This window comes from Sorex fumeus, unplaced genomic scaffold (genome assembly GCF_029834395.1).
Source record: "Sorex fumeus unplaced genomic scaffold, SorFum_2.1 ptg000033l, whole genome shotgun sequence".
Lineage (NCBI taxonomy): Eukaryota > Metazoa > Chordata > Mammalia > Eulipotyphla > Soricidae > Sorex > Sorex fumeus.
In genome coordinates, this window is record NW_026606090.1 from 20,781,013 (window position 1) to 20,808,170 (window position 27,158).

General features: G+C 44.7%; 1 protein-coding gene across 3 annotated transcripts in view; it reads right to left on the reverse strand.

Moving 5' to 3' along the window:
* The window catches only part of TACC1 (transforming acidic coiled-coil containing protein 1), a 111,222-nt gene that overhangs the window by 20,671 nt on the left and 63,393 nt on the right, over positions 1 to 27,158 (reverse strand). For 2 of the 3 annotated variants that reach the window (XM_056116929.1, XM_056116931.1), the window contains exons 3-6: positions 9,883 to 10,963; positions 6,617 to 6,652; positions 5,162 to 5,219; positions 2,528 to 2,648 (exon numbers count right to left, since the gene is read on the reverse strand). In XM_056116929.1, the coding sequence (XP_055972904.1) occupies positions 2,528 to 2,648; positions 5,162 to 5,219; positions 6,617 to 6,652; positions 9,883 to 10,963 (1,296 nt within the window). The remainder of the gene's footprint in view (positions 1 to 2,527; positions 2,649 to 5,161; positions 5,220 to 6,616; positions 6,653 to 9,882; positions 10,964 to 27,158) is intronic. The other variant, XM_056116930.1, reaches the window with a different exon arrangement.

The following is a 27,158-nucleotide window of genomic DNA, read 5'->3' on the forward strand; positions in this document are numbered from 1 at the left end:
AAGGTCAGCTCCTTCCAAGTGGAAGTCTGGGCAGGCCAGCGCAGGACATCTGTGTTCTGAGGAGCGCTTGCATTCTGTGGCCACGGGGGCACCGCAGAGGAGTGCGCAGGGCCGGCCAAGTGCAAGTGACACGAAGAGCAAGGCTGCCCCCTCGTGTCCACAAAGAAAACTTCACAAATGAGCAGCTCTACTATGGATTAGACTTTATTATCCAGTCTGAGAGAATTTAAAACTCCATCCCAGAATGGTACTCTCAATCTTACTGACCTAGCAGATAAACTTCACTGTTTACAGACCAGACTCATCATCTTCCCAATACCCTTTAAAACTGGTTTTCTCATCTCTAGCATAACTTCCACTCTACCAGCAGAGGCAATATTTAAAAACAAAGAACAAACCAAGATTGCTTCCTCTAAGGAACAGAGACTCACTCAGGACAAAAATCTCAAATTTGGGAAAGCACCAAGTACTACAAAGTGCAATCCTCGACCTGGATGCTTAAACAGCCCTTTGCTATTGCTACCTATCAACAGGGAATTCTCTAAAACACAGATGTGATCCCTACTGGTTTTCTTTGGCTGGCTGATGAACTTTTCCAGTTTGGGGCCACACCTAGCAATGCTCGGAGCATACTAGTGACTCTGTGCTCAGGGAAGCAGATGTGGTGCCAGGGATCAAAATGCAGTGGGCCGTGCAGCCTAGGCCTGGTCCACCTCTCTGACCCCACATCACTGCTCGGTGAGACCTTTAGTGGCTGCCCAGTTCCTCAGTCTAACACTCCTTTACCTACCTGCTCTCTCCTCATCCAGAAGGCTCCTGAGCATTCTAGCAACACAGCAGAATTGGTTCCTTCCAATTCCTATGTGAGATTCTCTTCCCCTGATGCACATCTGTTTGTTTCCATCTGCCTTTCTACTGGGAATGGTGTCTGATGCACGGGACAGAGCAGATCATCCGTCTCACCTCCAACCCTGCAGAGCCATAGCATATGCCTCTGCCCAGGCCAGACTCACCTGCTGTTCACCAACTCTGAGGACAGCACTGGACCTAATGAAACCACAGCTCTACACATTTCTGCTGAAGAGCTTTCCTCCCAGTGAGGAAGAACATTATAATTCAACAAGTATGCAGCTGCATGGGGGGAAAATCGAAACTGAATCATTCATAATCCTTTGCCTCAAAAATTCATCAAAATTACTCTACTAATAATTACCACAAAAAAAACGGGATCACTAAGAAGAAACGCAAGTGGAAGCCAAGTGATATCGGAGGTAGACCTGAGCAGATAGGCAGAACTAATACAGGCAGTGGCAAAGCAATGGACTTCAAACAGAAGTAAATCCAAGTACAAGAGTACCTGGGCATTAGCCTGTTTAACTGGGGTAGAGGAGCATGGACGGGACAGGAATGGGTAGCAAACAAGGTCATCAGGAAAGTCAGAGAAGAAAGAGGCCTGGGAATAAGAAAGTGCATTTGCTTTCTGGGATAGGAAAGTGAACCCGGAAAGGTGGGGAAGCCTGAGTGGATTTGAAAGCTGACCTGAATTTTCAAAATTCTAACTATAAAGGCCTCAAATGAAACTATGCTATGCCAGGACCAAAGAGGTAGCTCAGGCACTGCATGCACTAGGCCTGGGTTTGATCCCTCATCCCACAAGGAGGCACCCTAAGCATGGACCTAGGGCCAGAGCCCCTCCACACCCCCAACCCACAAACCAAGCACAAAATAGACAAATCATGCCATGGGAAAAAATCTGAGTTTTTAATAATGGGTATTAAAGCCAGGAACGTGAATCTAAACTCCACAAATCCAAGGTTAAAGATGTGACTTGGGACCTAGAAGAGCCTCAGCTCTGATGTATTTCAAACAACTCATCAGCAAGAAGCTTCAGCACAAGTTAGGTTGGGCTTGATTGAAAAAGATTATGAATTTTAGAGGGCACTGGTGAATTTCAAAGAGTAATCTCAGAGTCGACTTGTCCTGCCATACTTGCTCATGAGTCCCTGACACTTCAATAATATTGTCCCTTCTTCTCTTTTCTGGGTAATGAACCAAAACATCCATGGGGGTGGGGGGAAGGGAGGAAGAGGGAGGAAGAGGGGGAGGGAGGGGGAGAGGGAGAGGGATAGGAAGAGAGAGATGGAGAGGGAAGGCTCAAAGAGGCAAGTGCCTGCTTCTCATGTGGGAGGTCTGGGTTTAGTTCCAGGCACACATGTTCCCCCGGCACCATCAGGGTGACCCCCGAGCAGGAGCCAGATATCATCCCTGCCCTAAGAATAGCTGAGTGTAGTCCAAAAAAACAAATAAAAACCAGGCCCAGGTCAGCAACTGAAACCTTTTAAAAGAGCCGATTCTCTGGTCTCTGCAGGTGCCCCATGCCCGGGCTGTCAGGCCTTTCTATGCTTACGTATGCTATACAGATGAAGGGATGCTTCCGTACCTGCTTCTGAGGATGAAAACGCATGATTTATGGTAGACACAGGAACATTGGAACATTCAAAGTACTCCAGGTCTTCCTCTGGCTCACCTTTCACCTCGGGCCCGGTTGATTTCTGACCAGAAGAAGTGGACGCCAGTTTCTCCTCATCAGTGGCATGGCCATCTCTATTAGAAATGTCTGAAGTCTGGAAGACTGCGCCTTCTTCATCCTGGAAAATGGAGCAGAAACAAACATGCTTCCTGTGAGGAGGGCAACCAGCAAGGAAAGTGCCCTAATCATCTCTTAGGGACACAGCTGGGGTCAAGGAGACAAATCAAGGAAAACCTGCAGAAGCTCAACCAACAACTTGTCGTGTGTGTGTGTATATATATATATTTAAACTACCTTTTGTCATTCAAATCTGAAGTCTGAAAACTTTTTTTCTAGCCTAAATTTCTGCTTCTTTTGTTTTGATTTGGGGTCATGCTCGGCAATTCTCAGGGACTATTCCTGACTGAGACCAGTGATTCAAGTGCTTAGAATCAAACCCTACATGCATAGTATACACTCTTTGTATGTGGGGAGGGGGTGCTTGGGGGTGAGAAATTTTGCTTGGGCACACCTGATGATGCTCAGGGGTTACTCCTGGCTCTGCACTCAAGAATCACTCCTGCTGGTGCCCAGGAGACCTTACGGGGTGCCCGGGATTGAACCCTGATGGTGGTGCACAAGCCAAGTACCCTGTTGCTGTACTATGCATTCCAACACAATAACACAGACACTCTAGCTTGTTGCACTACTTCTATGACACAACAAATTTATAAACGAAAGGTTTAAGTGGTCAACACAACTTTTTAAAAAATTTGTTCATAAACATACTAAATTTTTTTGTGCAGATCTACCTCAAATTTTCCAGTGAAATTTTAACTTTTCAGCTGAAATTTAAGTAGCTACAATAGATGCAATGTTTGTCATATTTTAAATACTAGCTTTGCTTAATTCAATCTAGTTATTCTAATGTTCTGATATAAAAGTCAATTTTTCATGTTTCTTACTGATTTATCAGCACTGAGTCAATGTTTTTACATGGTTATTTATTAATAAAGAATTAATCAAATGTGAATCTTTTTTGTTTTTGTTTTTTGGGTCACACATGGCAATGTTTAGGGGTTACTCCTGGCTCTGCACTCAGGGGATCATATAGGATGCTGGAATCGAACCTGGATTGGCCACGTGCAAGGCAAACTCCATACCCACTGTGCTATCGCTCCAGTTCCTCAAATGCAAATCCTAAAGTATTTGTTATTTTGTGCTCAATAATCCTGGCAATCACACCTGGCAGTGCTCTGGGTACCATCTTCTTGGCTCTACCCCCCGGCATTTTAAAATCTGAAATATGGACTGGACAGAGAGCTCAACAGGCTGAGTGCAAGCTTTGTCTGCAGAAGGCCAGGGGTCAACTCCAGCACCCCACAGTGCCTTGAACCCCACTGGAAATGAGCCCTAAGCACAGAGTTGGGAGCACCAGTCACTCATGGAAAGCAATTAACTTAAACACATTCTATTTGTGGTGCTTGCCTCGCACATGACATCACTGACTGGACCCTCAGCACTGCATATGGGCAAGTGATCCTGGGCACTCGGGCAGGAATGAGCCCCGAGTACCTCTGGACATGGCCCACACCCCACCCCATCCCCTCAATCCATTCTATTAGCCAACAAATACATTTCTGCATTCACAGTTATAAAGAAAGTTTTAAAAAGAAAAATCTAGTTGCAATCAAATGGGATGTGTTTCCTAATCCATATCACTATAGACAAATAAAATTTATAGCTAGAATTAAACAAAAGTTAGTGTTGTTCTGACTGGTCTTGGGTTTGGGAATCACATCCATTGGTGCTTGGAGCTATGCCCTTGAGAGCTCCAGGCAATACAGGAGGGACCATGCAGTGTCGGGGTCCAACACCTGGTGCCTTGGGTTCTTTAATCCTCTGAGCCATCTCCCTGACCCATCAAAAATTATTTTTAATGCTCCATCAGCTATTAGCACAGGTTCCTCTATTTCACTCAAGCAGAGAATTAAAAATTATGACATTTTTAAAAAAATCCAATCATCAGAGACTTTCTTAAAATTTACATCAATATTTGAGATCTTCCCTCTGATACCCCCAGATACCTCACAGGCAGTGGTGAAACACCCTAGTAAGAGTTAGAACAGGTGAGAGGGAACTATACAAATGGAAAGGGGGCTAGAAAGGTAATACAAGGGTCAAGGCAACAATGCATTTGAATCCCTAGCACAACATATGGTCCCTCGAACCCCACCAGGGGTCACTCTTGAACAGAGAGCCAGGAATGCCCTGAGCATTGCAGGGTATTGCCCCAGAATGGGAAAGGGATCATTCTGAAAGGGCCCCCTTGTCCTCAAGGGTGCTCTTAGATTGATTTCAGGGTGGCACAGTTCTAGTCACTCTTGCCTTAGCTGAGTACTATGGACCACCATTTCGCAGCTGGAGGGTATGGATAGTCCTCGGAGACCCAGATGAAGACTGTACATTAGGGAGGATGAGGGGTGTCACAGAGCATACCAGAAGTCTCACCAGAAGGATGGGGGCAGGGGGAAATCACACAAAGAAAGCAAAGTTGGAAGCGAGCCACAGTGAGAAAAGACCGAGAAACACTTCCAGACATGCTCGTCACCACCAGTTTGGGGACCACTGTGGAGACAGACATGGGCTTACCTGAGAGCATTCATCCAAATGAGCCTGAGTTTCATACTTCTTCACCTTACAGCCACTCCTGGAAGGGGGAGAAAAAAGGGCCAGACCAATTTATATTCACATTAGCAACTTCTAAGCCAGGAGATGAAGCAACGGTAGCAGGGTGTGCAAAGAGAAGCCAAAGCAAAGAGCAAAACACAAGCTCTACATCTGCATGTGAGGGAGGGAAAAGCTTTGGTGTCTCCGGGTCTTCTCCCAGGAGACAGGGAAAGCAAGAATTAGCTCAGCTCATTCTAAAAAACACTCCATACTCCATACTCACTTCCGTGGGATGTTAAACACCAATACTGTAAACCCTCCCCCCCACTCCCCGGCTTTTAATTACACATTCCCCAACAACTTTGAAAGAAGAACCTTAGAACCCCAGAGACACTCAGTTCATCTGATCCTTACTCACTTGGCTTTGACATTCATTAGAAAAATTACCACGCTGGACCAGTCTTTAAAAGTTCTTTATTGTACTAAAAGCCACAGAAGTGTGATAAAGTAGCTCCAGACCTGTGTGCTAACAAAGAAGAATTGTGGTCAACAGAAAGTATAAGATAATTTTAAGTATCATGACTCCTATTAAGCAACAAATGGAAAATCATAGCCATAACCCGGCAACATTTACACCACCCATTAATCCAATCACTACTTAAGATTCTGTTCCTTTTTAATAAAGTTAGAATCCCCAGTAATGCCAGTGTGACTGCCACCCCCTTCCCCAACTGCAACTTTCTTATAGGGGTGAGAACGTACGTCACCATAATGTAACACAGCCACTATCCAGTTCACCGTTTTCTTTTCTAATACATTTTAAGTATCACCCCATGCCACCAAACTAAGTCACTTGAATCCTTGCTTCAAGCCAGCAGCCTTATCTAGTTTAAAACAAAACAAGACAAAACAAAAAAAACACAACTCTCCAGGGCTGGAGAGACAGCAAAAGGCTAGCGCGCACATGCTTCACAGGCAGAGGCCAAGGCTGAATCCCTGGCACTGCATGGTCCCCTGAGCACTGCCAGGAGCGACATGAAGAACAAATCTGGCAGTTGCTCCTGAGCACTTCCGGGTGGGCCCCCAAACCACCCTCTCGCCCCAAATCAACTATTTTCAACCTTACGTAGCAGAGCAGGCCCCCAGGCCAGTACTGGGATGGCCTCAGGACCAACCCAGCACAGGTTCCAGGTGCACATGTTTAGGTGTGCCAAGCCAGCAAGAACAAACTCTTGTATGAGAGGCGGGGACACTAAGCACCACTGTGCTAGGCACAGACATTGCAAGGCTAAGTTACCGGCAAATGAAATGCAAAACATCGTAAGGTCAAACTCAGAAAAGGAAGCCAACATGCCATGGGAAGGTGGGCTAGAAGAGTCGGCAAGGAAACTGCCCAAAGTCCGAGGGACAAACAGAAACAACAGCAGGAGTACTTACAACAGAAAACAGAGAAATTTCACTTGTTCAGTAGTCCTGGAGCACCAATAAAATCAGAGACAGGAAAGAGACAGACAGATGGAGAAAAAAATCATGTAAAGCCTGGAATATTTATCTCTAGCTTAGTAAATGTTAAAAGGCTTCAAAGCTCTTTCTGTGAGATGAGAAACAAATTCAAAATATCATACACATGAATGTCAATAGTGATGAATGACGATTACTAACTCTAACGTAGTAAAGAAAGTGGCAGAAACATACAGAAATGTCATATATTCGAACTTTAGACGAGAAGCAAAATTCCAAATATTTGTGAATGTAAGGTTATGCAACTTCCCTACTGAGCACATGTTCATATCCAGACATGCAGAAAAAGAGAATATGCTTAAGTACATTGAGAGACAGTACCAAGTAGGGAACTTGCCTTGCACGACCCTGACACTGAGTTCAATCCCCAGCACCCACTCTGGTCACCTGAGTCCCGCAGGAGTGATTCCTGAGTATAGGGCCAGGAATAATCCCTGAGCACCATAAAGTATGGCCCAAAAAACAAACACAAACTCTTTTAAGTCAACTGCTAAAAAACCCTCTTAACTATTTAAAACAGCAGAGGACTGGAGGGACAGTAAGTGGGTGGGGTGCTCACCTTGCACACAGAGACCCAGGTTGGATCTCGGCACCCTATAGTTTTCCCTGAGTCCCCAACAAGAGTGATCCTTGAGCACAAATCCAGGAGTAAACCCTGAGCACTGCCAGATGTGGCCCCAAAATAAGCAAAAACAAATGTGCATATTAATGAACTTATAGCTGATAATGGATCTTCTTATATCTATTATATTTACATATCCCTAAGATGTTTAAAAAGACTTTACATAATTTAGCTTATTTGAGATGCAAAAAAATCCAATTTGAGAAGTCAATTATATGCATCGTTTTAAGTAATACAATATTAATCGAACTTCTTTTTCTCCTTTAGAGTTTACTAAATAAATATGCTGTCTTTCCTGCCAATGAAGGGATTTGCTAAACAATATTCAAGAGCACAAGGGCCAGAGCAATAGCACAGCGGGTAGGGTGCTTGCCTTGTATGCAGCCGACCTGGGTTCAATTCCCCCGCTCCTACTCGGAGAGCCCGGGAAGCTACTGAGAGTATTCCACCTGCACGGCAATGCCTGGCAAGCTACCCATGACGTATTTGATATGCCAAAAACAGTTACAAGAAGTCTCACAATGGAGACGCTACTGGTGCCTGCTCGAGAAAATCACTGAACAACGGGAGGACAGTCCTACATTCAAGAGTTACACAAGAGGTTGGGCAACTTTCTCTTATAGAAAGATGAGCTTTGATTGCATAAATTTCAAAAGCATGCATCTATAAAATATAAGATCAAGGGTCACCGATAAGTTCAAAGGAAAAGCACATCCCTTGTAGGTGTGAGGCTCTTGGTTCAATTCCCAGCACCAAAGGGCTCCCTTTGGATCACTGCTGGGAGTGATCCAAACAATCACAAACAAAAAAATCAAAGCAACAAACAAAAAAATTACAGGAGCAAGAAGTTCACACACCAAAAATGGAACAGAAAAAAATGCTACCAGGTGAAGGTGTAAGGATCCAGAGAGAAGGTACTTCTTGCCACTAAAATAAAGTATAGGGTATGGACCAGGGGGTAGATACTTGCCTTGCATCCAGCCAACAACCCTGGTTTGATGCTAGCACCATATAAGGTCCCCCAAAACTGCCAGGAGTGATCCTTAAGCACAGAGCCGGGAATAAACACCAGAGCACAGGCAGTTAGGGCCCCCAAATTGATAAACATAAAAACAAGGTGTAGGGTGAATTTTTCTCCCTTTGTCCCAGATTTAGTTTTATCTGACATGATTGATGCACAGGGCACGTGCTCTCGACACAGATTTTAAAATAAGAATTTAAAACATCCGATACACCTTGCTAGGGCAGGAGCCAACGCACACCCCACACACTATTTAGAGAGGGGTAACTAACCTTATATTGGTTATATTTTCAGCAGTTGTTGGTTTACATTGGTTATAACCTTGGTTATATTTTCAGCAGTTATTTACTTAACCGCTCGGACAGAGTCAAAAGACGAATCAAGAATAACCAGTGAGGGGCTGGAGCAACAGCACAGCGGGTAGGGCGTTTGCCTTGCACGCGGCCAACCTGGGTTCGATTCCCAGCATCCCGTATGGTCCCCTGAGCACTGCCAGGAGTAATTCCTGAGTGCTTAAGTCAGGAGTAACTCCTGTGCATTGTCGGGTGTGACCCCAAAAAAGAAAAAAACAAAAGAATAACCAGTGATAAATGATGGTCCTGACAAGTTCTGAAGATACTTCAGGCTGCAGAACTGATTCCAGTGTTGCTTATGCCTTTTGGTCCTAATTAATACAATAATTTGTGCTCTTTAATGTTTTGCTCTGGCAGAACTAACCTTTCTACCACTTTCATAGCAATGCCAAGAATTCTCCTGACTGAGCTGCAGTAAGGAGCTCGCCCTCCCATTTCTTCTTTCAGGACCCTTCTATTGGGGATGGTGGAGCACTCTCCGAAGGTGCTGGAGGCCCTTAGGGTGACCCTGGGGCTCTTCAGCCCAACTGTGGGAGCTTAGAGGCGGGGTGCTTTAGTTCAGTGAGGTGCTGCCACCTTAGGCCCATCAGAACCAGGAGTCCCGGACCAGTTATTAATCCACACCACTGCTCCCGGTGGATTAGCCACAGAAAATCTGAAATAGGTGGTGAGCATTGACACCTGAACTTGGTAAATGAAGCAACTTATTACATCCCAGATGGTACTTCAGCGAAACCAACAAAATCTCTATTCTCTATTTCTCTTTCTCACCTCCCCACCAGATGAAGGGGAAAGAGCGAAGCTAAATAAGCTGAAAACTTAGAAACAAGGCAGAGGGGCCGGAGCAGCAGTACGTAAGTAGGGCTGAGCTCGGTTCAATCCCCCAAGCCCAGCAGGAGTGACCCCTGAGCACAGAGCCAGGAGTAAGTCCTGAGCCCTCCTGGTGTGGCATTAAAACAAAACAAAAAAATAGAAACAAGGCAGAAATCTGAAAATGGAAGCCTTTAGTTTTTCTAATTCCATATAAGAATTAGGTCCACAAATGAAGCCTGCATTTTAAAGTTAGAAACCTGGTCTGTGGGCCCACTGCCTTTCAAAGCTAACTCCAATTCGCCAAAACCTAGAGGCGTCGGCTACCCAACTCACAGAAAATACACAAAGCACACACGCATGCCTTGCCACTCACGTTATTAAACGCGACTTGGCCTTCTTGGGTGACTCTAAGATTTCATTAACATGATTAGCGGCAGGAGAGCAAAAGTCACTGCTGGGAAAAGCTGTGGCTGGTTTAAAGGGATCCATGGACTCAAAGTTGTCTGGGTCAAAGTGGTAGGACCCTTTGGAGGAGAGGGGCGGGGAGTTCTGCAGCGTAGACTGTCCTGCCGAGGTCCCGCCGGGGGCATGCTCCCACTGGCTGGGGTCCGGCTTGGAAGGTGCTGGGGAGAGAGGGGAGTCTTCTAAGGCCAGGGCCGGAGGCTGCTCTGTACCTCTGGTGCCATCTTTCTGGATCTTGGGGGTCTGCTTGCCACCCAGCTTCCTGCCAAGTTTCCTCGGAAGGGCATTTCTGGATTCGACAGTTTCCCCGTCTTCTGTGAGATCAAACTCAAGTTTGAGAGGCGAACTCCTTGATTCCTCCCCACTTGATTCCAGCCCCACTCCTGAATCACTGGTGTTGCTACTGGGAGCCTTAAATGTTTCCTCCAAGTCGGCAGGCGATTTCTGGAGCCTGGAACCTTCCAGCAAAGGCTTTACGCTCCCATCTACTTCTGCACTGAACTGACAGGAGGCCAGAGGAACATCCGATGCTGATAACTCACAAGCAAAGGCTTTCTTCCTCAGAGAGACAGGTTTGGGTTTTCTGAGCTTACTCCTGCAGGTCACAGGTTCCGGGCTGATGTCAGCCTTCAGATCAGCTTCCGCAGATGCTTCCAGCATGACCCCCATGCTGCCTTCTGTCATTGCCTTGTCTTGGATAGTTTCCTGCGGGCCGGAGGGCAACACTTCACCTGAGTCTGAACTTTCACAGCCATAAGCTGTATTTGCTCCAAGGGTTGGTGGGGCAGTCGCAGAATTCTTGGTTTCTATTGAAAACGGCCTCACTATGGAAATCTTGCTGACTTCAGGTTCAGGTTCTTCTTTAAAACCCTTGACTGAGCAAGACCTGACAGCCTGCTGTGATACCTCATTTTCTAAGAGCCCAGAACAATCCCCTGATGAACATTTTTCAACCACTTGTGCTACAAGTTGTTCATCGGCTTCTTGTGATTCTACAACAAAACACAAAAGCCATGTATTAAATAATGAAACAATAATCTTTCTTGGCACTGGAAAATACTCTTTACTAATTAAACTCACATAGACAAACAGCACACTCATGTTCCTTTGCTTTTATTAAGCATACCTGAAGTTCAGTAAGAATGGCAGTGTGTATTGAAAGGAAATGGGCCAGAAATAAATCCAAAAGAAAGCTTTCCATCCCAGATATATAAATAATAATAATTATACCAAGTAGAATTATTTAGGGAAAGAATAAATAGATATGGGTTTCCTACAAAGTGTTAATATGATGGCAGATTTCTGCAGGTTAAAATAACTGGGCTGAAGAAATCTTAGACTCTGTTAGGTACAAATTTTATACAGAAAGCAGATTTTAATCTTTGGATATTAAAAACAAAAATTCTCCATTTCAACATCCAATTTAACTTTTGTTTTAAAATATATAAGCAGGGCTGAAAAGAGAGTACAGGAATTAAGGCAAGTGTCTTGCATGTAGCTGACCCTGACTTGTATCTTGGTACCACATATGACCCCCCCAACCATCTCTAGGATGACCTGGAGACCCCGGAACACTGCTGAGATGGCCCAGGTAAACCTCGGCATCAACACCTGAGCGGTTCTGCATTTTCAGGCCTTTGCATTAAACCACCAGCCCAATTGGGCAAGAATTGCCAAGAAGTCAAAGGGACTTTTGGGCTTTGAGCACTGTTGAAGTAAAACACCCAATGATAAACATACAATAAAATATATAAACATTACTGATACTTTTTTTAAAAAGTTCTCAATACAAGGCTTCTGTGATTTGTTACATTTCAAAAGGTTTTTTTTTAAGGGGCTGGCATGATAGCACAGCAGGTAGGGCGTTTGCCTTGCACGCGGCCAACCTGGGTTCGATTCCCAGAATCCCTGAGCACCGCCAGGAGTAATTCCTGAGTGCATCAGCCAGGAGTAACCCCTGTGCATCGCCGGGTGTGACCCAAAAAGGAAAAAAAACAAAAAGGTTTTTTAAAAATACAATGTAAGCCTCTCAAAGAACTGAAGTGAACATTTCATATGCCAGAGGCCTGGGTTTGATACCTGGCATCCCAAGAAGTAATAACCATATACATCTCCCTTCACTAGCAGCTGGAAGTAGCCCCGACTACTTCAGGGGGTGTTACTCTCCCCCACCAAACATGCACATGAGAGGGGCCCAGATATGGCTCAGTGCCTAACAAGGTTGCCTTGCAAGTATGAGGCCACACATTGGTCCCTGCTGCCACTGCAGGCCCGAGTGTCATCCTGGCAGCTGCGCTGTATATCACCCCTGGCCCTGTTGGTGATGTATATCCACACTGCTGTCAGGCAGGCCTGGGCACCACGACTAATGGTACAGCCCCTGGCAGGCACCTCAACTGAACCAGCATACAAGCCTCACATCAGGAAGTGTGACTTGGCGGCTCATGCGTGACAATAGCTAAGGTAGATGACCTGAAAGCCCAGAGTGACTAGGTCTGTGTCATACCCGTCGAAACACTAGAATATTATCAACAGAGGAAAGGGAAGGGGGAAAGGGAGTGATTATAACCAAACGAAACAGCATGGTTTCTGTTAATTTAGGAGAAAAATTATAAATGAGGCAAAGCCTTAAACTGGGAATTTTTCACTGTGCTTTTTTTTCTATCAAATACTCTGAAAACTTCTCAAAATTAAAAACTTGGGCTGGAGATATAGCTCAAAAGACTGAGTATATGCTTTGTAACAAGAAGGCCCAGGTTCAAGCCAGCACCATGTGGTCCTCAAACAGTGCCCAGGGTGACCCCAGGCACAGAGCCTGCACTGCTGAGTATGGCCCCAAACTAAACACACACACACACACACACACACACACACACACACTAACACAGAACTGCTGGAGAGAGTACAGTAGGTAGGATAGTTGCCAGGAATAGCCCAAAATCCAAAGGCAGGAGGTGGAAATACAAGTGCGTTTCACACCAAAATTTAACAAGGACATTTTACAGTATTGTGACAATCCCACAAAGATGTAGATTCTCTGCCCTCTCTCCATAACTCTCAGTAATTGTTGTGAACGTGCTATTGGTGGTTTCTTTGTGTTGATGCAAAGAAGGTACATAACCAAAGAAACTACAGATGAATCCTATGTATTTCTACATATCTACAGGTACAAGCTCAATTAGAAACCAGCTCAGGTCTTAGTTGTGCCTGCTTCTACCCACGCACTGGTTAGTTACATCAAAGTTTAAATGGGTATCACTCAAGTTTTGGTGCTTGTCAGTTTTTGGACTTAACAAGTGTGAAAAATAAAACTGAATATTGGGGTGCTGGAACGATAGTACAGTGGGCAGGGTGCTTGGTTTGCATGCAGCTGACCAAAGTTCAATCTCCAGCTCCACCTATGGTCCCCTGCCCCAAGTGATCCCTGAGCTCAAAGTCCCAAATCCCTATCCCCTGGCAAAACAAAAACAAAGAAGGGGAAAAAAAAATTTACTCTTTATCCTGATAGTGACATGATAAACACAAACAGTGCCTTAAGCAGGGAGAGAGGATCACATTTATATCTTGAACAATTTCCTCCAGTTGCAGAGTAGAAAAGGAGGTAAAGGGGATCAAAAAGGAATAAATTAAAAGGTTAGTCTGTTACTCTGGGGGCTCTGGATAATGAATGGTAAGAGAAGCATACACTATTTGAGAGGGAAAAAATGAGGCTAAATTCATAAAGCTTAGTAATAGGCTGGTACAGGAATAAAGACACAAGTATCAACATTGTTAGCACTCACTGAGATTCAAGAAATACTAGGAAAGAGATTTTGGGCATCAAGAGCTGGGCAGGTTGGACTGGACATGCTGAGCTCTGGGGAGGTCTTGGGGGTAAAGAGGGGAAGCAGACGGAGAAGCTCAGGGAAGAGATCTTATCATCCCACAACTGAAGCCATGGGTATTGAAGGAATTATCTTAAAAGTTGCCTTGAGGGGCTGGAGCGGTAGCATAGTGGGTGGGGCGTTTGCCTTCACAAGGCCCACCCAGGTTCAATTCCCAGCATCCCATATGGTGCCCTGAGCACCACCAGGAGTAATTCTTAAGTGAAGAGCCAGGAGTAACCCCTGTGCATTGCCGGGTGTGACCCAAAAAGAAAAAAAAAAGTTGCCTTGAATGTTACATAATTATGCTATCCCATTCCATTTTTTATTTCTGAAATTTAATATTTTAAATGTGAATCTTTCCATAAATGTTCTTTTAAAAAATAAATTTATCAGTGTCAAGAATATAGCACAGTAGCAGACTACTTGTCTTGCATGTGGGAAGCCCTTCGTTCAGTACCTGATACTGCAAAGAAGAAAAAAGAAAAAAGAAAAAGCAACAAACTAGGAGGACAAGTAGAGCGGGCAGCGCTAACTCATAGTGGGACTCAGGGGGCTACGCAGGGTGCCAGAGATGAACCTGGGTCAGCTCATGTGCAAGGCAAATGCCCTACCAACTGCACTATCACTCTAGCCCCAGGACCAATCCAATTTTAAATAAAATTAATTTGATCTGTCTTTTGCAAATTAGGGTAAATGTTATTAATAATGATTTTATAATCTGTGTAAGAGATGTTTATAAAACATTTTTGTCATGATACTTGAAATTTGCTTTTAGAACTACCTAAGCAACCAGGGGTCAGACAATGGGCTGAGAGCTGCCATGCATGGAGAAAATCTAGGTCCCCTGAGACAGGGTCCACTACCCCCCTAAGGACTGCTTGCAGCTATCTCTGGGCACAAAGTGAGGAGTAGACCATGAATACCTCCAGGTGTGGCCCCCAAACCAAAACCAAAACACTCAAAAGTAAAACAAAAGAAAAAGTAGAAAAGAGGACGGCAAATGCAAATCTGGGGAAATCCTGATGACTGTTTAATAAGGGAAATAGTTACATGGGAACTTTAAGCCTGCGCGTGTTACAGGGAGCTAATTATAATTTAAGACAAAATTTCTTTTTAGCTGTATGATCTTTCAGCCTTCTCCTCTCCTTTGCTTACCTCTCAGAGGAGTCTTGGGTTCTAGGCCCCAGTCCTCTGAGTTCCTTCCCCACAAGCCTGAGATGACTTATGGGCCAGGCTGGAGACAAGGACAGCAGAGCATTACCCTGGTCAGTCTGAGAAAAGGAGCAGTCTTTCCTCTCCTCCTAAGCTCCAAACTAACTACAGAGCTCAAAAGGGTATGATTTTTATTTTGTGTTTACATTTCAATCAGCAGAGACCTGGAACCAGCTGACCTCATATATTACCGCCACACAGGACCTGGACTCAACCATCACACCATGAACATTCTTCAAAAGAAGAAAAGTACTCTGATTCTCTCAGCCTCCACCCACCCCGTCTCCAGTTCTAGCCACAGCTGTCATATTTGCTTTTCATCTGCAAAGTTACATAACTCACCTACTTCTAATCATTCTTCTATTTCCACAAAAATACTGAAGTCCCTAAAAATCTTTCAAAGTGCTAAAAAGCTTTCTTCTTAAAAATAATCACTCCCATTGTGGTAAAATCTCAAATTAATAATGGTGGGTCTGGTGTCAAAATATATAATGTGATCAAAGTAGAGAAAGCGTAAGGTGGAAATCATCTGCCCCACAGGGTGTGGGATGGGGGTATACTGGAGTTGTTGGGGGTGGAGAATGGACACTGGTGAAGGTACGGGTGTTTCATTGTATGACCGAGACTTAGACCCAAAAGCTTTGTAACTGCTCTCATGGTGATTCCATAAAGAAAATTATAAAAAATGAAAAAAAAAGTAAGGAGTTCATGCCCAATTCAATCGGCTAATCAGTGGTTGAATAAATAGCAGTACCCCTATATATAAAAATAATAATAATAATAATAATCACTCCTTCACTCTGACAAGCAGTGTTGCCTGCTATCTTGGTGGACAGATATTAGATTAGTAAATAAATTGGGCTGGAGTGATAAAACAGCAGGTAAGGCAGACCCAGGTGGAGAGAATATATATATATTGCTCTATGCTGTTACATTACTGAGGGGCAAGTATTTGAGAGAGCACAGAAGCAGAAGAGAAAGTAGGTCTATCTCCAGAATAAAATATACTTTGGAGTGTGCAGAAAATACATAAGAAATCTACAACAAAGGGCCAAGCTTGAGGCTCAGTGGCAGAGCACTTTCATTACAGGTGTGAGGCCCTGGTTTTATTTATTGGGATAAGAGGGAAGAAAATAAATTTTGAAGCTGGAGATACAGTAAAGGCATTTGCCGTGCATGCATATATAGTTCAGGGTTTAATCCCTGAACTATATATGGTTTCCCCAAGCACGACCAGGAATGATCCCTGAGCACAAACCAGTTGTTAAGTCCAAGTCCTGCAGTGTAGTCCAAAAAGCCAATACCCTTTAGAGATTAGTCAGATAACTGAACTGTGAGGAAATACCTCCTGCCTTTCTCATGACTGTCACTGTCACTGTCCTCCTGTTGATCATCGATTTGCTCGAGAGGGCCCAGTAACATTGTGAGGCTTGTTACTGTGTTTGGCATATCGAATATGTCACAGGTAGCTTGCCAGGCTTTGCTATGCGGGCGAGATACTCTCAGTAGCTTGCCAGGCTCTCTGAGAGGGGCAGAGGAATTGAACTTGGGTTGGCCGTGTCAGCTGCGTGGCCGTGTCAGCTGCGTGCAAGGCAAACGCCCTACCCACTCCAACATATTTACACAGAAGCAGTACCACTGCCAAACTGGTTGCAAGTAGTTGACCTTTTGCATTACAAACTACTCTTCCTTACATGTTATTTTCTCTTTGAATTCACGGTTCATATTCAATGACAGCTTTCTAGAAGCATCTCGTAAAACAACTCTTGTAGAAAGAATAGGACAAAAGGGTAGATTGCACACCAGTGGGCACTAGAAAGAACAATAAAATCCCCTTATGGAGCTGGTCTTAGCTACAGACCAAAATAAAGTAAAGAGCTAGGCTTTGGGGTGAAAGAGTAAACCAAAGACAAACTGTTCTTATCTTTAGGCCTCAAGGCAAGAACAGTTGTCCTTGTCCAATAAAGATTTTTGGCCTGGTTTCAATCCCCACAGAAAGTTCTTCCATCCATTTCAAAGGGACCGTAGGGCCTTAGTCACACTGTGCCTCAGGGGATCACCTCTAAATAAATGCACTTATCACCCCACATCCACTAACTTATAACCCACCCTTCCTAAAAATGTGCTTCCACTTCTTTCTCTATTAAAAAATTAAAAAAAAAATACCCTCCTATGATAAGGTAGTTGTTTCAGGGACAGTGTGTGGCATACTGACTTAAGTTTTGGGGTTTTTGTAGGGAGTGAAAGGGGTCACATCCAGCGATGCTCAGGGATCACTCCTGGCTCTGTACTCAGGAATTACTCCTGCTGGTGCTTGGGGTGCCAGTGTGACCAATCAAATGTCTTCAGTTTTTGCCTTTTGGTCTTTTGTTTTATGGGACCTGCATATGAATTAACAAGACTTTGTGACTGCTACCTGATACTGTGGGAGCAGAAGGAGGGAGTGCCGGATAGATAAACTATTTAAAGTCTATCTCATTTGATCACTTTAATTTCACCCACCATTATCAAGAATAAATGATAGAATGACTAGGGTGGGAAATAGTAGCAGATAAAAGGAAGCCCTAGGCAGGTTTCAGTGGTGCTGCCTGGCCTATATATGTGCGAGTGATAAAAGACATTGGCATACCTATGTTCACTGCAGTACTCTTCACAATAACCCAAATCTGGGAACAATCCAAAAGTTCAAGAACGGATGATTGGATGAAGAAACTATGGCAATAAAAATGGGGATAGAGGGGACTTTCCTCAATATAGTTAAAGCCATCTACCACAAACCTACAGCAAACATCATCCTCAATGGGGAAAAACTGAGACCCTTCCCCCTAAGGTCAGGGACGAGACGAGGATGCCCACTCTCTCCACTACTGTTCAATATAGTACTGGAAGTACTTGCAATAGCGATTAGGCAAGAAAAAGATATTAAGGGCATCCAGATAGGGAAAGAAGAAATTAAGCTCTCACTATTCGCAGATAACATGATACTATACTTAGAGAACCCTAAAACCTCTACCAAGAAACTCCTAGAAACAATAGGCTTGTATAGTAAAGTGGCAGGCTATAAAATCAATACCCAAAAATCCATGGCATTCCTATACACAAATAGTGAAAGAGAAGAAAACAATCAAAATCAAAATCAAAACAAATAGTGACATCAAGAAAACAATCCCATTCACAATTGTGCCCCAGAAAATCAAGTATCTAGGAATCAGCTTAACTAAGGAAGTAAAGGACCTGTACAAAGAAAACTACAAAACGCTACTTCAGGAAATAAAAGAGGACACGAGGAAATGGAAAAATATTCCCTGTTCATGGATGGGGAGAATCAACATCATCAAAATGGCAATACTTCCCAAAGCACTGTACAAATTCAATGCAATCCCTATAAGGATACCCATGACATTCGTCAAAGAAATGGAGCAAACACTCCTGAAATTTATATGAAACAATAAGCCCCCACGAATAGCTAAATCAATTCTTGGGAAAAAGAAAATGGGAGGAATCAACCTCCCTAACTTCAAATTCTACTACAAGGCAGTAATAATTAAAACAGCATGGTACTGGAACAAAGGCAGAGCTGTAGACCAATGGAACAGGGTTGAATATACTGACATTTCCTCCCAAACATATGATCATCTAATCTTTGATAGGGGGGCAAGAAAAGTGAAATGGAGCAGGGAAAGCATCTTTAATAAACTGTGCTGGCAAAATTGGACGGCTACATGCAAAAAAGTGGGCTCAGATCTCTGCCTAACACCATGCACAAACGTAAGATCAAAATGGATTTATGACCTCAACATCAGACCAGAATCCATAATGTTTATTGAAGACAAAGTCGGCAAAACTCTCCATGATATTGAAGCTAATGGTATCTTCAAAGATGTCATGCCACTGGCCGAGCAAGTGAAAAAAGAGATAGACAAATGGGACTATCTTAAACTAAGAAGCTTCTGCACCTCAAAAGAAACAGTGACCAAAATACAAAGACAGCCTACAGAATGGGAAAGGATATTCACCAAATACACATCCGACAAGGGGTTGATATCAAGGATATACAAGGTACTGGTTAAACTCCACAAGAAGAAATCACCCAACCCCATCAAAAAATGGGGTGAGGAAATGAACAGAAACTTTCGCAAAGAAGAAATTCGACTGGCAAAAAGGCACATGAGAAAATGCTCTACATCACTAATCATCAGAGAGATGCAGATCAAAACCACAATGAGATATCATTTCACACCACAGAGCCCACATCCACAAGAACAGAAGCAACCAATGCTGGCGCGGATGTGGCGAGAAAGGGACCCTCCTTCACTGCTGGTGGGAATGCCGGTTGGTCCAACCCTTTTGGAAAACAGTATGGACGACTCTCAAAAAATTAGAATTTGATCTGCCATTTGACCCAGCTATAGCACTCCTGGGAATATATCCCAGAGAGGCAAAAAGGTATAGTCGAAGTGACATCTGCAATTGTTTGTTCATTGCAGCACTCTTTACAATAGCCAGAATCTGGAAAAAACCTGAGTGCCCAAGAGCAGATGACTGGTTAAAGAAACTTTGGTACATTTACACAATGGAGTACTATGTAGCTGTTAGAAAAGATGAAGTTATGAAATTTACATACAAGTGGTACTACATGGAAAGTATCATGTTAAGCGAAATGAGTCAGAAAGAGCGGGATAGACACAGAAAGATTGCATTCATCTGGGGAACATAAAGCAACAAAAAGGGATTCTAACACCCAGGAATGGCTGAGATTAGTACCAGGAATTTTGCTCCATGAATGGAAGGCCAGCCACACGTTCTAGGTGAAAAGGAAGCTCAGATAGAGAAGAGAGCACCAAATGAAGGGTGTTGTGAGGACCCTCCCAGGGTGGGAGAAACATGCTAAAAGTAGTCTATAGACCAAACATGATTGCCACTCAATGCTTCTCTTGCAAAACACAGTACCCAAAAGAAGAGAGAGAGAACAAGGGGGAATACCCTGCCACAGAGGCAGGATGGGATGGGGGGGGGGGGAGATGGGGGGTGAGGGGGGATGCTGGGACCCGTGGTGATGGATGACGGGCACTGGTGGAGGGATGGGCACTTGATCATTGTATAACTGACACCCAAGCACAAAATTTGTAAGCCTATAACTGTACCTCATGGTGTTTCACTAATAAAAAAAGAGAAAAAAGGAAAAAAAAAGAAACTATGGCAATATACATGATGGAATATTACTCAGTTGTAGAAAAGATGAAAACATGCAATTTGCAGCTACATGGAGAGATCTGGAGAGTACCAAGATGAATGAAGTAAGTCAGGAAAGGGACAGACACGATGATCTCTCTCATAGGTGGGATAGAAAGAAACACAGCAGGGGAGTAATAAATGCCTAAAGGCAACAGAAACTGAACTGTCTGAAAATTAACACAGTGGAGGGAATGGGGACACTGGGGCAATGGTAGAAAGAAGTGGGACACTGGTGAAGGGTCACTTAATCACTTAATCACTTAACTTCCCGTTAGTCGTCGATTTGCTCGAGCGGGTGCCAGTAACGTCTCCATTTGTCCCTGTCGCGTGCTAGTGTAGCCCAATGGTATCTGTTCGCTCCGGGAACATGAAGGGCCTCCAACCGATCGTTCATGATCTTGACGAAGAAGTCTGACCATTTGGTAGGTGGGCGGCCACGCGGTCTCTTGACATCCCGTGGAATCCAATCAGTAACAGCTCTAGTCCAACGGTCGTCTTTAAATCTCATTACGTGACCAGCCCATCTGATTTTCGACACCTTGGCAAATGAGACAGCGTCCCTGATCCTTGATCGTCGACGGATGTCAGAACTCCGGATTCGTTCTCTCATTTGAGTGAAACGTGATATTCCAAGCATAGCTCTTTCTATTCTTCTTTGGGAGACCTGAATGGCGTTCTCATCTTGTTTGCGTAGGGCCCAGGTCTCTGAGGCATATGTTAATGCAGGAAGAACAGTGGAATCAAAGAGATGTGCCCGGAGCCGGAGGTTCTTCGTCCTCTTAGCTATTTCTTCGACGTTCTTGAAGGCGTTCCAAGCCGCTCTCTTCCTCCTGCGCAGCTCGGGTGCCAGGTCATTTGTCATGTTGACCTCTCGACCTAGGTACACATAGCTGTTGCATTCGGAGATGGTCGTTCCATTGAGAGCGAATGGGGCGTCAGGAACAAGGCTGTTTCTCATAAACATTGTCTTCGTAAGATTCAGCTGTAGTCCTACCTTTCCACACTCACGGTCAAAGTCGGCCAGCATTTGTGCCACTTGGCTGATGTTTGGTGTTATTAAAACAATGTCATCAGCAAAGCGGAGGTGGTGTAATTGCCGACCATCTATCTTCACTCCCATTCCTTCCCATTCTAGTCGTCGCATGATGTTCTCAAGGGTGGCACTGAAGAGTTTCGGTGAAATGGTATCACCCTGCCGCACCCCTCTCTTGACATCAACGATCACTTCTTTGTAGAATGGTGAGATCCTGGTAGTGAATCCGCAATACAGCTCACGGAGGATCCTGATGTATTGGGCTTGAATGCCCTGATTGGCTAGGGCTTCAATGACCGCTTCCGTCTCAACAGAATCAAAGGCCTTCTTTAAATCAATGAACGTTAAGCAGAGCGGCATCTTGAACTCCCGAGAAACCTCAATGAACGTGGTTATGGTGTGGCTATGGTCGATGGTGCTGAATCCTTTGCGGAACCCTGCTTGCTCGCATGGTTGTCCTTCATCTAGTGTTCTGCCAATCCTATTCAGGATGACTCGAGTGAACAACTTGTAGATGACAGACAATAGGCAGATCGGGCGATAGTTGCCAATGTCATGGATGTCTCCCTTCTTGAACAGTAGTACGGTCCTGCTGGTTTTCCATTGGGACGGAACCTTGCATTCAGACAGGTAGCGAGTGAAGAGCCGAGCCAGTGTATTGATGAGTACTGACGGCAGGTTCTTCAGGTGTTCAGGTCTGACCTTGTCTGGGCCGGGTGCTGTTTGTTTCTTTACCGACGAAATGGCGTGTCGGATTTCGGAGGGGAGAACGTTGGGAACAACATACCCATCCTGTGGAATTTGGTATGTTGGCAAGTGGACATGGCTATCTAAGAGATTTGAGTAGAAGTCATGGATAATCTTCTCCATTGCCGTTCTGGAGGATGTGATGGATCCATCAGGACGTCGGAGGGCAGTCATCTTGGTCTTATAGTTGGCGAAGGACAGGCGGGCCTTACGAATACTTTTCCCGGCTTCTGCCGCATCTAACAGTACTTCTGCTCTTCTCTCTTTGAGGTCTTCCTTGATCGCATCTCTGCACTGCTTTGCAAGCTCGGACGTTAGCTTGCGGTTGCCTGAGGCATGCGCCAAACCACGCTGGCGAATTAGCTCAAGAGTTTTCGAAGATAGGCGACTTTTTGTGGCTATCTCTCTCTTGGCGTTCCTCGCACATTCATGGAGGTGCTGAACCAGTCGATCGTATTCCTCGTCAATGTTGTCAACAATGGCATCTTCCCATGTTGCCGCAATAGTACCAAAGAGTTCCCAGTTGGTGGTCATTCTGGGAGTTCTCTTTTTGAACTTTGCAGCCCTTTCTCCCCGCTCTGTGAAGTAGAATTTTGCACGAAGGAGACGGTGGTCCGATCCCGTTCGAAATTTGGGACAACAGCGACATCAGTCAGGCAAAACCGTCGATTGAATATGATGTGGTCTATTTCGTTGTGGAATCGTCCACCGGGAGACTCCCACGTCCATCGTTTAGATTCTGCCTTCTGGAACTGTGAGTTACCATGGATGGTCTTGGTCGACATGATGAACTCTGACAGTCTCTCACCCTGTTCGTTCCATTCTAGGCCATGGGTCCCGATGTGAAGTTCTTCAGCTGATCTTCTCGGTCCTATCTTGGCATTAAAATCACCCACAATGATCTTGTAGAAGGTGTGGTCTTCTTTATAGAACTTCTCTAGCTCCATGTAGAACTTCTCGATTTCTCTTTCATCGTAATGAGATGTTGGTGCGTAGACAACGAAGATAGGAACTGCAGGCAGTGAGCCACATCTATTCAAATGTAAACGTCTGATTCGGGTTGTTAGGCATTCGAATGAATCAATGCTCTTGGCCAAGTTTGTGTTGACAAGGACACCGACGCCTCCAACACCTCTTTTATCGCATGTTCCGAGGAACAATTCTTCTCCAGTGTAGAAAACGGCATGGTGAGATTCGTGCCTTCTTGTCTCGGTCAGACCAATGATGTCGTACTTGATCATTCGCGCTTGTACCATCAGGTCCTCGATGGATGCATCTGATGCTAGCGTACGTGCATTGAAAGTACAGACGATCATTTTTGTCTTCCTTCGTTGTGGCAGCCTAGGTTGGCCTTGAGATTTTGTCGGCCTCTCCTTTCTCATCCTTCTCAGTGCTGTCATGTCGGTGAAGCCTTCAGGGTCAGGTGAATGAGACCAGTTGTAGTTACTGGTTTTGGCATATCGAATACACAGCGGATAGCTTGCCAGGCTCTTCCGTGCGGGCGGAATACTCTCGGTAGCTTGCCAGTCTTTCCGAGAGGGATAGAGGCTTTTGGGGTGACCTCTAATCACCCTTGTAGGTGTTACCATATTTGAACCCTATCAAATATGGTACGACAATTCCAGAAGATGGGTATTTAGTGTATTATGATGTGTCGCGCGGCCGCTTGCGGCCGTGCGGGTCCGGAAAGCGTCCTGGAGTGTGGCGACGGCTGGGTAGTGGAAGTCGTGTCGAGAGTGGAAGTCTGCCAGTGGGGTATTTATCTGGGTAGGGTGGGTCTCCTGTGCACAATTCGATCCCTGGGTGGTTGATGGAAGCAGACAGGGCAGGGTAGGGTGGGGCTCCTGATTAGAATCCCTTTGTCACCTGTGGTGGTGGGAGCAAGCAGAGAAGCTCTGTCCCTGGGTCCGCCGAGCCTGGAGTCCAAGGTCTCAGAGAGTTCCGCTTATCTTGTTCTGTGGGTCTTCAGTTGTGCGTGGGTCTCGGCCGGAGCGGCCGCGCGGGTCCGGAAAGCGTCCTGGAGTGTGGCGACGGCTGGGTAGGGTGTGACGCTGAAATGTGTTATGCTTAAAACCATGTCATTAGCAGTATTGGAAACCATTGTGTCTAAAAATCAAAACTGAAAACAACCCAAAAAGTCTTTAGGCATCTGTCATATTAGTTTAACTTAGGTCTCCATCTGCCCTAAAATTACTCCTAATGCCCAAATGAATCCCACCAGGGGCTTCATAACCATGCCACTTTAACTTCCACAGGGGAAGGTGTCAGGGTGTACAAAGAGCCCACAAGTAATCTAAGAAAGATCCTCAGCCCTAATGTGGAAACAACCCAAATAAATGCTCATCAACCGATGAATGAGTAAGTAAACATGGTATATCCAGACACTGGAAATGTTTTATTTTTAGAAACCCCACCAGCCGCTCAGAGACCCAGAACCCCTCTCAGGCCAAAGCCTGGCCTGAGTCATGCAGAGACCATCAAGGCTATGCTGAGCAGTGCTCAGGGGTCACATGGAGCCTGGGTTCAAGGCCTGAACATGCTAAGTAGGTGCTCTCCCATTTGAAGTACATCTCTGATCCACACAGCACAGTATTAATCAACAGTGAAAAAATAAATGAAGGTCATGTGCCAAACACAAGAAAACCTTGAAATCATTTAGTAGTAAGTAAACTTAGCTAGTCACAAAATACTACAAATCTTCGGATTCAATTAACAGGAAATGTCCAGAATAATCCAACCTATTGAAACATAAGGGTTGGAGCGATAGCACAGCGGGTAGGGCGTTCGCCTTACACGCGGCCAACATGGCCGACCCGAGTTCGATTCCTCCGCCCCTCTCGGAGAGCCCGGCAAGCTACCGAGAGTGTTCGATATGCCAGACACAGTAACAACAAAGTCTCCAATGGAGACGTTACTGGGCCCGCTCGAGCAAATCGCTCGAGCTCGAGCAAAATTGAAACATAAGACAGATTTACCAGCTACCAAGGAACGGGAGTTAGAATGAGAGATGAGCATAGTTTGATCCCCAGTACCACCAAGAGCACAGAGATCAGAGCAGTACCCAAGCACCTCAAGGTATGACTCCAAAACTAAAAGATGAAAAGAAGAATTGAACTCCCAGTAGAATACCACCCCGAGGGATCCCTGGGCCCATCAGCACCCCTGGGAAAGGGAAGGAAATAGGGAGAAGACAGAAGGAAAGCAGGAAGAGAAAGGGATAGAAGGGGAGAGGGGAAGAGAGAGACAGGAAAGAAAGAAAGAAAGAAAGAAAGAAAGAAAGAAAGAAAGAAAGAAAGAAAGAGAGAGAAAGAGAAAGAAAGAGAGAGAAAGAGAAAGAGAAAAAGAAAGAGAAAGAAAGAGAGAGAGAGAGAGGGAGAGAGAAAGAGAGAGAGGAAGAGAGAGAGAAAGGGAGAGAGAGAGAAGAGCTCAGAGAGTAACAGCAGGTACAGTTTTCTATGATCCCTAATAAAATGTTCATACTACTCAGATAAATTTCAGAAACTGCTTTAAATAGCCACTTATATGTGTCACCTGAAAACACACACTTGAGAGAGGTGGTAGGTCTTACCTCTTGAGAGAGGTGGGATTTTCAGTTTCTCTGGAGGAAGCCTACAATGTGCTAGATAAATTCTATTTTAAGAGAAGTGGGGAAAATGACCTAACTCCTTCTACAATAAAATATTTCAGATATCGCTCCTATCCTAGTACCAGGGTAAGGCACTTGTCTTGCATGTGGTCAACCCCAGTTCCCAGCACCACATACAGTCCCCCAAGTACTCACCGTGGGTCACTCTTAAGCACGGAGCCAGGAACAGCCACTGCGCACTACTAAGAGTGACACCCCCCACCCCCCTTCACCACCACCAAATGAAAGACACAAGTTCCAAGTATAAAAACAATCCTAGGGATATAACTGTCACATCCCAAAAAGCATTTTTTATTGTTGTTTGGTTGGGGTGGGGTGGGGGTGTCCTTTTTTTACTGTAATTTTTCACAGTAAGTTTAACTTCTATCACACATTCCCTTGCTACAACTGTTTGTTGCTAAAATTTCTGGGGAAGCCAGTGAAACCCAAAGCCCTAGGTTCCTCTCGATTCTGATAGTCCAAAGTCAAAAACTGACGGTCTAAAATATTAGATGCTTGACATGCGCCTCGGTCTTGCTCTCTCATCCCCAACTTTCCCAGACTGGAATCAAGGTCTTCAGAAAAGAAAAAAGTATGATTCTTGGCACTTGAACCTTCCCTTTCTGCTAAAGTGGTCTGATTCAAAACAACTATTTAAAAGGCACATATCAATCAGCATTCAGTCTAGTATCCAAAACGTGAAGGCTTTGTCTCCAGTCCCATGCCTGAATTCCTGTCCCTGACTCCCGACAGAATGGAAATGTATTTTACATATGTGAATATTTTTTGGCCACTTGGTTAGGGGCATTGGTCTTAAAATGGAGAAACAGTCCCAATGTCCTGGGTGGGGACAACGGCAAGGCAGACAATCTTTTCTAGGAACTGGGTGGAACCTAAGGGTGGGGACTGAATAACTCACATTCCCCAGACCACCACAGAGACCGCAGGGCACCCAGAAGCATGCAAGTGAGAGGGTGCAAGAGTTCCCTCTCACTCGCATTCCCACGAGAGTCAGGGAAAAGTAGAATAAGACATCATTCTCTTCAGTGTGCTTAATATGTTTCACTACTTAAAAAATAAACTAAAAATTAAAAAAAAAAAACATTCACTGTGATTCATCCCCAGCCCCATAACCATGACAACAGACTATGTGTTCCTCCACACACTCCTCCCCGCAAAAAAACACCAAACAAAAAACTTTCCAAAAGCTAAAAAGGTCCGTGGAGGGGGCAAACTTAATTACTTTTTCTTTCTTTTTTAAAAATTGTTTTGTCTTGCTTTTGGTCACACCTGGCAAAGCTCAGGGGTTACTCCTGGCTCTGTTCTCAGGAATCACTCCTGCCATGGGATGTCAGTGACAGAGCTGGGGTCAGTCACGTACAAAGTAAAATGCCCTACCCACTGTACTATTATTCTGGCTCCTCCATTGCTTTTTCTAAGAATCAGGAGGTACTTTGCATTCGACTCCA